Raw genomic sequence first — 11,209 nt, 5'->3', positions numbered from 1 at the left:
CTCCCTGCTCAGTGGGGAGCCTGCTTCTCCCTCTGCCTGCTGCACCCCCTGCTTGTGTTCTCTCTCACAAAATCTTAAAACAAAAACCACACTTTTTGGGAACATTCTAAAGCCTTTATTTAGCATCAGGTAGATTATTTCATTATAACACTTGTTAACTTCAAGATGGCAATTAAAATAATTTACTGTCAGCTACCTAAAGCCCCTTGGAGCAAGATCTCAGTCTGGGGTTGGATGGATAAATACCGTAAGATTAATGTACCCCAATTAAAGGGGCAAAGCTACTGTACAGGAGGTCTCCATACATATTTTAAGTATACAGGTACCTTGCAAACTTGAAATGCACAAGACCTCCTTTTATAGTTTGGTACTTATAATACATGAGTGCAACTTAATGTCTCTGGTGGCATTTGCCACAAAGTTGACGCATTTAAAAAGGTTTGTCATTATGTAATGATGGTGATTAGAATCTATTTCTAGGGCATTTTTGTGAATTGCTAGATTTTATACAAATTTTCAATTCAAACACCTTTTAATTCTAAGGACCTTGATTACAGAAAATTGTAAAAATAAATTTAGAGCACTAAAATAAGTGAAATACCTTTTCCAGTTTAATTCTTTAGAAGAGCTTTCAAATCAGGAACACCTGTTCTGAATATTCAGGTACTTTTTCTTTTTGGAGGTGGGAAGGGGTAAACTGGAGAGGATTAGTATGAAGAAAAGCCATCTTTTTAAAGTAGTCTTTACAAAATGACATAACCTTCTCTGCATTTGAGCACATAAACATTGTATAGAAGAGTTCTAAACATTTCAAAGTTACATCTAAAACATTCAAGCATGACGGCATAAAAATATTCAAAGTCACTTGATTTGGGATTACTATATAATTCCATAAAGCTAAAGGTACAGTTGGGTATAAACCTTCAGTAAATATGGCAGTAACAACCATAAAAAGCATATTCTCCACACCGTTTCTCTTACCTCTATAAAACAGTATTTCAAATCAGTAAGTCTATTTGGATAGCAAAATTACCCATTTTTCTTTTCATCACCAATATCACCTTATGCCCTACTTTTGTTGGGTGAAATGCAAGTTATCTCATGAGCGGCTTTTTTTCTTAAAAGATGAGTAGAAACCAAGGAAAAAATTTAAAAACATAGGTTTAAGACTTATTTGTAGATTAGCCAAACACCCTGACTTGTCTGCACTTTAATAAATGTCAGGCAGATTGAAGTAGTTTCTGTCCCAGTAGCTGCCCGAGTAAAGCCAGTCCTGTGCTCCATTATAGGGGTTAGGACCTTGATGGAACCACCTGTTTGAAGAGAAAGGACAAGATTCATGGGGGGAAACTGAAATCACAGGGTTCCTGCCACTTCACTAACTCCTGTAGCAATTCACCTCACTCTTGAGTTAGGGATTTCCAAAGAGACTTTTAAAGAAGTCCTGCCATTTTTAGAGAGCACCTATGTAGAATAATATTCCAAAAGATGTAATGATACCACACAAAAGGTTTATGGATTTTTCCACAGCATCTGACAGGAGTACTCAGCAGAAGTAACATCTTCTGTCTAGTAGGGGCATAAGAACCAATCTATTTGTCTGACTGTCCTCTAGCCTCATTCCTTATCTTCCACCAGAAGGCTTTTTTTTTTTTTTTTGGTAAGGAGTTAGGGTAAGGAAATGAACTTTTACAACATACCTACAATAACATGGAAAGTACCGGATTCAGAGTTAATGCCCCCTAAACTCAAAGTGGGAGTGGAATGTCAGAGAAGTTAAATAACTTGCCCAAGCCAGTAACTGTTATCAAACAGGTTTGATTTTAAAGACCATGATTTTTAAATCTACTATGCTACACTGAATCCACCGAAATTACTCCTAATCTTCCTGGGTCTCCATTTTCCTCATGCTAATAATATGGCTTCTTAGGTTGCACCTTGCTGTTAACATCCCGATCGATCTTTAATCCTGCAAAGAGCTGCTCTAATCATTTCCTTGCCCTTTAAAAACACCACCTAGTTCCCACAGTCCCAGCTTCCTTCAGGTAAGGGAAATGCAAAATTACTTGCTCAAAAGGTTCACAATTAAATTTGCGTCACATTTTCTAAGTATGATTTTGCTTTCAGAGTAACATTTGTGAAAAAGTTTCACAGGTGTTTTCCATTCTTTCTAAAAAAAAAAATGTTAGAAGCAGCTTAACTATTCAAATGAGGTTAGACGTGTTTGTTAAGTCCCCAATGCTTCTATTATCCCTACAGCAGCACAAAATGCCCTTAGAGAAAGAAAGGCAGATTCCTTGAAGGATCACATCGTAAAAGCCCATTAGACCACATTTTCTAGAATATTAATATCTAAATTCTCTATTTAGCTTTTGGGACTTTTTCCTAATTAGAAAATTTAAGTCTACTTTAAATGATCAAGATACATCAGATCTGGTTAACCAGACTAGAAATATATTAAACCATTATCAGAAAGTCAGAAAATTCTGTCTAATAATATGAAGTATACAGTTACACTCCTTTCGGTCCCCAAAGTCCAAGGAGTAAAAGCACTTTTGTTAGTTAGGCTTAGCAAAGTCAAGCGCTTCAGAAAAGCAGAAACATCAAAATCAAGGTAATAAAAAATAATTTAAAAAATGAACCAAGCCTCAGGCCATGTGCCACGGTGTAAGCAAAGTTCTCTAAAGACCATGTCTAAAAAAATAAAGACCATGTCTGCAACCACAGCCTCTCTTCGAGGCTGCGTGCCCTTGGAGAGAGTCCAAATACTGCACTAGAGGGGAGCACCTCAGAGTCAATGGTCTGATGTAGAGGACCAGAGTTTCCTTCAACTGCTAGTTCTAATTTTGAACACTCATGTCTAGAAACCTCTGCTGCTATCATCCTACCCCTCCCACATATACCAAAAAGTCCAGCTGATTTGTCTTTCTAAATGCACACATTGGAGACAAGCACGGTAACAGCAAAGAGGAGGGTAAGATTTCCTTGCTACCACCTTTTATTCCAATATTTTTGGCTCTCCAGAGTCCGTGGGTCTGTATCAGTAAAACAGCAGTCTATCAAGTCTGAATTCTGCACGCTGCTCAGACTGTCCGGGAGACACCCCGCCAACGTTTCTGCCTCAACACATCCCCCGCCGCCGCCAGCCCCACCGCCACTTCAAACCCTGTCCTCACTCAGTAGTGAGGATTCCTCTGGGGAAGTAGGTCAGGATTACAAGTGGCATTTTCACAGCAGGGACCACAGTTTCCAGCCTGAAAAATTCTGGAGCCTATACTCTTCCAGTGAATCCTGTATTAGCAGGAATACCAGCTTTAAGTGTGGAGGAATTTGGGACAGATTCTAGTAAGTCTCTGGGTTTGATTTCTCCGAAGGCTAGTTAGCGCTAACCAGCAGAAAATGTTCCTTTACAAACCGCCCTGCCTCACCTCAAGCTGAACACATCATCCATCCTGAGAAGAATCCAGTCAGTGAACATGCACTCTCCTTACAGCCACTAAAAAAGAGCTCAAAGCAGATTCTTTTGACAAAGAGTCAGTGGGATCATTTCAAAACCACGGGTATTCACACAGGCACTACTGATGCTGGGAGCGCGCCTTGGAGGAAAGGCCTGAGGGGGCAGCTCCCGGGCGCAGTGCCTGGTCGGAGCTCCACGCTACCACCCCGCTGTCTGAAGCTCACTGCTCTCTCAATTACATAAGACTCTGACCGTAAAAACTCTTAGTGGACTTTGCACTTACTTTGTACACCTGAAAATGTGACTAGAAAAATAAAGGAGTTAATAATTAGAAATACAGTACAGAAGTGGGGTTTCTGCAAAAGAGACTAGAAATAATGATAAAATGAATCCAATCTTTTCAAAGGGATCGGAGGGGAGCGTGTAGCTCTGCCTGAAGGACTGCTGGAGGTCAGTAATGTATCTAGTCAGAGGTCTAGGGCTCACTGGTTGTGTGTCCTTGAGCAAGTCTCCAAAATGAAATACATCAGCATTTGTTTTCCTCTGAACAATGAAGGGATTTCTAGACCACTTTCAAACGGTATTCTGCACAGGTCTAGGGAGCCAGGGTCTGTGCAGGGTAGGAGAAGGTGAGGACTGGGCGTGTCCCATGTCCCATCCCCCTCCCCCCCCTCCAACCATGGCAGCTCTGCCTCCATGAGTTCTGTATTTGCAGATTCTTTATGCATTCACTGGAAAAAGATTTTTAACACTAACCAAGCCCCAGAATCACTGGATTAGATGAAATCTAAGGTCATTTCCTAGCTGTAATTATCTTTTCCTAAAATGCAAAAGGGCTACCAAATAATGTCTGCTGAATGTTTGCAAAAATATGTCCATATTGCCTCTACAATGGGACAATGGTTTCTATTATGTGATATAAATTTAGAAAATGTTTTTATTCTATTCCTGTTTACAAGTGATTCTATTACTCAATAAAAAGTCACTATGCAACTCCTGACTCAAAAAAACAAAATTTCCAAAACTAAGAAATTTTACGGCCCACTTTCTATTTCTGAATGGAATTCAAGATGTTACTTTATACAGATCGTATTTCTGTTGCATGTCAAATCCCTTGTGTTTGGAAGAGTAAAGGCACTGTCTAAATATCCTGGATACACATAGTAGCAAATGGCTCTGTGTATTTACTCACTTATACTATAAGCAAGTGGCTCTGAACCTATTTTTGTGCCAAAATCTGTCATTCTGGATTTTACTTTCCCTCTTATAACAAGAAAAGGACAGGACTTCGCCAGACATGGAAGGTAGACGGTTTGCTTAAACCACTTACCTGCATTAATCGTGTGGGAATATTTTAACCTTCATTTCCAAATAGCCCTTTTCCTTTATCACACATGCAAGTCTTTCAGCTTGAAGACCTGGAGGAAGTAGCTTTTCTCTCCAGTCCTGGGAAAGCTCTGCAGCCCAACGCCCGCCCCACCCCGCAACCCTAGGGCCACACGCACCTCGTCTTCCAGTCCTCCTCCGACTTGGACCTGTTCTTGCGGGCTGCTCTTTGCTTTTCCTCCAGTCGTTTTTTTTCTTCACTAGCTTGATCTAAGGTACAAACATGAGTGGAAAACCAGTTATTCTACAAGTAGAGACTGCCGGGCACAGTAACGTTACAGAGAAGCATCACCCACATGCATTCACATGATCTCTCCGTTTTATTAGAAAACCAACATTACATTAAAATTTTAACACGTAGCCAAGGTAGTAAGAGGCAGAGCTGGCCCTCAAGACCCAGTCGTCTCCTTCTACAGTCTCACCCTTAACAACCTCTGTACTTACCAAAACGACCTGCTTATTCTTAAGGTCAAAAAAATTATGTTATAAAGCTTCAATGAAAAATTGGGTGGAAAAACTGAATAAATGCAGAATTTTTCTTAATCCTTGGTGAGACCTCACAGAGCTCCTTCACATTCCAGTCATAAAAAATTCAAACAGTTTTCCAAAATCCTGGTGCACTGTCTCACTGATCATTCAAAAGGAGTACCAAGGTACTCAGATAGGGACTCTCCACCTCAGTGTCCCCACACCTCGCACCGCCTGATTCTTTGTGGGGCCGTCCCAGGCGCTGCAGGACCTCTGGCGGCATCCCGGCCTCTAGCCACTAGATGCCAGCAGCAGATCCCCAGACATGACAAACTCTCCAGACACGGCCACACATCCCCTGGGGGTAAAAACTGCTTCCCTTTTGAGAACCACTGAATTAGAAATGTAACACCAGGTAAAAATGTTATAATTAACCAAGGCCACGCTCTTCCTTGAGACTCACAAGGTAGTATTTAAATTCTGAAATATAGGGGCACCTGGGTGGCTCAGTCAGTTAAGCGGCTGCCTTCAGCTCAGGTCATGGTCCCAGGGTCCTGGGATCGAGCCCCGCATCAGGCTCCCTGCTCGGCAGGAACCCTGCTTCTCCCTCTCCCACCCCCCTGCTTGTGTTCCCTCTCTTGCTGTGTCTCTCTCTGTCAGATAAATAAATAAAATATTTAAAAATAAAAAAAATAAAAAAAAAAAAATAAATTCTGAAATATACAGTGAACTAATTAGTATATAGTTTCAAGTTGATAATGATGCTAATTCTTTTCTCAAATTCCCCTCTGACATTTAAGATCTGTCTCTGGCCATATGTAGTATATTAAATTGTCAGGGAGGGTCACTGAAGTAATGAATCTAAACGAAAGCTAATTACAAAAATCTCTCGGAGAGAGGACATATGCTTGTACCACAAGATGCAAACACTCACAAAACCTCCTCCTCCCCCCCAAGTGAGGCTTCATTCACCGTCACCCCCTCGGACACTCGTTACCTATCTCTCCGTTCTCCATAGCTCTGATGTCAGGCCGCAACCTGCAGTCTGTCTTAGGAATCACGCTCTCCATGCCTTTGTCTACTTCATTCAAAACCATTGCAAAGCTAGTAAAATTATACATCTGAAAGGCAGCAAAATGTCCAAATTAACATGTAGCAAGGCATAAGGCACCCTGAAAACCCCCGAGGACAGCAGGACTTGACCATGGCCTCCCTCCGTCTTGTGGGGACGAGGACCAGCCTTCTCAGACCAGTCTAATGTTTTCACCCACGTCTGCACCACCCATGAGTGCTGGTCTCAAAGAAATCTCAGAGCAGGTCACACAGATAACTATCCTCCGGCCCTGTCAACTTGAAGTGGAACTAGAAGCAAAATCAACATTCTTTTTACTTCATTAAAGTCAGTACTTGCTGGATCTGGGGGCCCCAAGACTCAAGTGTCTGCATCACCATGTTTGCTGAGAGCCAGTCTTACTCCAAGTTAGGACTGAAGAAGGCGCCCAGGCCCCCCGCCCCCACAGGTTCCCCGCCAGGCGCCAGACGGGACGGACGCACGGCACCGCAGGGGACACGGCAACCGGCACACACGAGCTGGCCGAGGCACAGCCCAGGGGCATCTTGACGGCCAGCTGCGCTCCTCTGCGGCCAGCCCCGCACGTGCCGGGCACAGAGCGCCCTCGGGGCGGAGTACGGGCAGCGAGGCCACGGCCACGGGGCCCACCTCACCTGGGCGGAATTTGGAGGCCGTGGGGCTATTCGCCACAGAAGAGCACTTCCAGGGATCACAGACATGCTCTCAGAGTCGGGCATTGGCATCTCGTCCGACTCCTCAGAACTGCTCATCTGGAAGAGCCAACACAGGGACACGACTTCAGTGCTGTAAAAACAGCCACGGCGTGCGGCGCGGCGCGGCACGGCACGGCACGGCACGGCACGGCACGAGCACGTCCGCCGCCGGGGGCGGGGCAGCCCGACTCTCTCGTCACGCCCCTGCCACGCCCCTGCCTCGCCCCTGCCTCGCCCCTGCCTCGCCCCTGCCTCGCCCCTGCCTCGCCCCTGCCTCGCCACGGCGGCCGGAGCCGTAAGCGCCTGCTGGCGGGGAGCTGTGAGCCCACGCGGCCGTGTGCGCTGCGCTACTCAGTACTGGCCGCGCGCGAGGCCTTACGACGGTCATCACCGCTCCTCACTGCAGTGTCTGCATGTTTTTAAAGCTTTTGTTGTTTCTTAAAGACCAAATAACTCAGTGGAATACTTACGGGCACATTGTAAGAATAAGAAAAGGTTACATTCTTGGGACAGTTAACTACATGTATCAATGACACAAAGCCAGCAGGGATCCTAAACGCAATCACTACAAAGTGGATTTATAAGGATGTCAGGCTCCCGAGGACACCCCATTTCCTCCGGCTGTCCCCCTCGTTTTACAAATGAAGGCACTGAAGGTACCAGAGAGGAGGTGGGAAACCTAAGACTCCACCCGCTCCTCAGTGGCAGACAGGCTTCCTTCCCAGAGTTTGTGCTCGTTTAACCACGGCGCTGGCTCCTGGGGAGTAACCAGCCCTCAGGTATCTCCTGTCCCGACAGGCGCCCTCTCTTTCGCCCCCAGCTCCCCCGCATGGGGCAGAGGGACGGCAGCGTGCTCAGCACGAGCCTCCCTGGGGCCTGCGGCAGGGGCTGTGCGCCTCGCGTGTGCGGAGTGAACGGTCTCGTGGAGGGGTCACCAGGGACCCCCTCAACTGCGCGGGTCTTCACTCCTGTGGTTTAGACACGAGAGCGCGCAACAGAACTGCCAACAGGCGTGAAAATGCAGGAAACAATTTGGGAGGCAATTTTAAACATTCAACCGATCTCAGCTTCTAAGGCACGTAAACACAAAGGAAGAGAACGGTTGTCCAAGCTGAACTCCAACTTCCCAAAGCCATGTGACTCCAATCACCGCCTCACGCACAACTGCACACAGCCACGGACTCCGTGGAAGGCAACGGCAAACAGTCGCCACCAGGGCCTGTTCTCTGTTGTTAAAAGGATTCAAGGATGCATTTCAACTATATCTCAATTAAATAAAGATGATGCAGGAAGAAAAAATTACATGCATTAGCAACAAGCCAAAAAAATAAAGTCAAACTATGACCCAGTAACAAGCGCCTCTAAAAGGATTAGTACAAATTCAAGAGCCCAGTGATTCCTTCGATACCACCTTACAGGATGTTCACCTGTTTGCTGTTTTTCTTCTCTTCAGTATTCTTCTTATCATTTTTTTTGTAGGCATCAAAAGTAGCTGGGTCAACACTGTACAAACATTCGGTCCATTTCCCATAGAGGGCACAGAGCTTCTTTTTGCTGTCAAGAGAAATTGATATTCAGCCAACAATTAAGCCAATGTTTTGCTGTAACTGAATCTTACTATGAAGATGCTTATGAATCAGATTCTTTAGAGAAACCTATTTCCTTGTAGAAGAAAAAATTTTCAACTCATTGAAATGCTTGTTTCCTAGGTTATGGCAGATTTTAATACTGACATTTTATTTCGTGGAGGACACCTATACTAACTACTCAACATTTAAAATGGAAACTTTACCTTTTATCTTGAATGTAGCCTTCAACTTTGTGTAATTCCTTACCAAAAAGGCCGCATGGCTTAAAATTCAACACACATTTGTCCCCAGTCCTGTGAAAAAGATATTAAGCTCAGATGACCATTCACCATGGAAGCAGCAGTAGAGAATAATGAGGAAGGTGACCTTTCTAGGGCAGCTGCTCTGGACTGATTTTTTAACACATGCCAGGCTCCACACAGAGGTTATCATGGCTGATCCTCAATTAGTACTGGACTCACCATCAAGAAAAGGTAAGCAAGGCTCATGAAGAACAAGAGACCTGAAGGTAAGCAAGGCTCATGCTGCTATGGAATCAATGTTGGTGTCTCCCCAAATTCATATGCTGAAGGCCTAACTCTCAGTGTGATGGTATCTGGAGGTAATTCAGTCACGAGGGTGGAGTCCTCATAAATGAGACTACTGCCCTTCTAAAGAGACACAAGACATGAGCTCTGTGTCCACCATGTGAGGAGATGAGGAGACCGCCGCTGCAAACGAGGGAGAGAGCCTCCACCAGACATCAAGGCTGCCAGAACCCTGACCCTGGACTTCTTAGCCTCCAGAACTAGGAAAAATAAATTTCTACTGTTTAAGCTGCCCAATCAGTCGTGGTCTGTTAGAGCAGCCCAAGACGAGTAAGATATCTGACTAAGGGCACAAAGTAGGATTTGAACCCAGCTCTTTTTAACTTTCATGTTCTTCCCACCTCAGCCCCCTCTGTGAATAATACAAACTAAGCACTATAAACAAAATGAGCTGAGGATGAAACTATAATTTTATCTGTGAAAACTCAGAATTCACCCAGTCTTCCCTAATCAGAAACTTTAATGAACTCCATTTATTACATGGATGAGCTTCTATTTACCCAAGAGTCCCACTGCCTGGTTCTTAAATTATCATAGGCCTCTACTAAGGCTTTAAAAAAAAAAAAAAATGAAGTCCACTGGAATGGGTTGATGACAGTTGAAGGGATAGATAAGAACCCTAACGCATCTTACTTGTGGTTTGTGATTTCCACATTGCCATACTGCTCAATCCAGAGTTTACCCACAATGATATTATGTACACAGCACGTAGGATTTGTCCATGTGTATGCTTCACTGTGTCTAAAAAAAAACAAAAACCAAAAACCCAGAAAAATATATGAGAAGCATTATTTTGTTTTAAAAGTGCATTTGTCTCAAATGCCATTACTGAGGATAACAAACCAGAAGGCTGGACATAACTAAGCTCTAAAACTTCAAGACCTCTATTGATGCTAACTCACAATAAAATAGGTTATTGTCTGATTGCTCTTGCTGTTTCTTAAAAGGATACAGAAACTTAAGAGAAAAATCTACACTTTCACCAAATTCCAAATAAACTATGTATACACCAGTCTGTCTGGTTTCATTGTATTTTGCAGATACTGCGTGTTTTTACAAACTGAAGGCCTGTGGCAGCCCTGCATCGGGCAAGTCTACTGGAGCCATTTTTCCCAACAGCATTTGCTCACTTCGTGTCTCTGGGCCTCATTTTGGTAAATCTTGCAGGATATCAAAGTTTTTCATTATTACTGTATTTGTTATTGTGATCTGTGATCAGTGATTAGGACTCACTGAAAGCTCAGATATTTTTTTGAATTAGTATTTTTGTATTCTTTGGGTAAATACCCAGTAGTGCAATTACTGGATCATACAGTAGTTCTATTTTTAATTTTTTGAGGAACCTCCAGCTTTTGGTGATTTTTAATACTACAGCTATAAACATCTGTGGACAAGTTTTTGTGACAATGTAAATTTTCATTCCTCTAGATAAATACCTAGGTGGGGACTGCTGAGTTATATGGTAAACCTACAGTTGACTTTGTAAGAAACTGCCATACTGCTCTCCAGAGTGACTCTACTATTTTATATTCCCACCAACAATATTTCTAGTTATGGTGCATCCTTGTCAGCCATTGGTATTAGCAGTTTTAAAAAAAAATTATTTTGATTTTAGCCATTCTAGTAGATGTGTAGTGGTATCTCACTGTGATTATAATTCTGCATTTCTCTAACGACTAATGCTACTGAGATCTTCTGTGTTTATTAGCCATCTCTATGTATCTTTTGGTGAAGTATCTGTGTCATTTGCCCAATTTCTTATCGAATTGTTCCGTTTTCTTATTGCTGAATTTTGAGAATTCTTTATGTATTCTGGATATAAGTCCTTTGTTGGATACATGATTTACAAATAATGTTTACCCACCTATAGCTTCTTTCTTCATTCTCTGAAGTGTCTTTCACAGAGCAAAAGATTTTCATTTTGATAAAATCTAATT

At 43.2% G+C, this 11,209-nt stretch overlaps 1 protein-coding gene across 8 annotated transcripts in view; it reads right to left on the bottom strand.

The window, feature by feature from the left end:
* Positions 1-49: 49 nt before the first annotated feature.
* The window catches only part of OSBPL1A (oxysterol binding protein like 1A), a 218,802-nt gene continuing 207,642 nt past the window's right edge, over positions 50-11,209 (bottom strand). For 4 of the 8 annotated variants that reach the window (XM_032421388.1, XM_032421389.1, XM_032421386.1 and 1 more), the window contains exons 22-28: positions 9,906-10,013; positions 8,889-8,978; positions 8,524-8,650; positions 7,037-7,153; positions 6,309-6,432; positions 4,963-5,053; positions 50-1,313 (exon numbers count right to left, since the gene is read on the bottom strand). In XM_032421388.1, coding sequence (XP_032277279.1) covers positions 1,211-1,313; positions 4,963-5,053; positions 6,309-6,432; positions 7,037-7,153; positions 8,524-8,650; positions 8,889-8,978; positions 9,906-10,013 — 760 coding nt within the window. In that variant the 3' untranslated portion in view covers positions 50-1,210. The remainder of the gene's footprint in view (positions 1,314-4,962; positions 5,054-6,308; positions 6,433-7,036; positions 7,154-8,523; positions 8,651-8,888; positions 8,979-9,905; positions 10,014-11,209) is intronic. The other 4 variants (XM_032421393.1, XM_032421391.1, XM_032421394.1 and 1 more) reach the window with 2 other exon arrangements.

Source organism: Phoca vitulina, unplaced genomic scaffold, assembly GCF_004348235.1.
Source record: "Phoca vitulina isolate PV1807 unplaced genomic scaffold, GSC_HSeal_1.0 scaffold24, whole genome shotgun sequence".
NCBI classification, from domain to species: Eukaryota; Metazoa; Chordata; class Mammalia; order Carnivora; family Phocidae; genus Phoca; species Phoca vitulina.
Note: the sequence above shows the minus strand (reverse complement) of the source record. Positions and strands in the feature narration are given on the sequence as shown.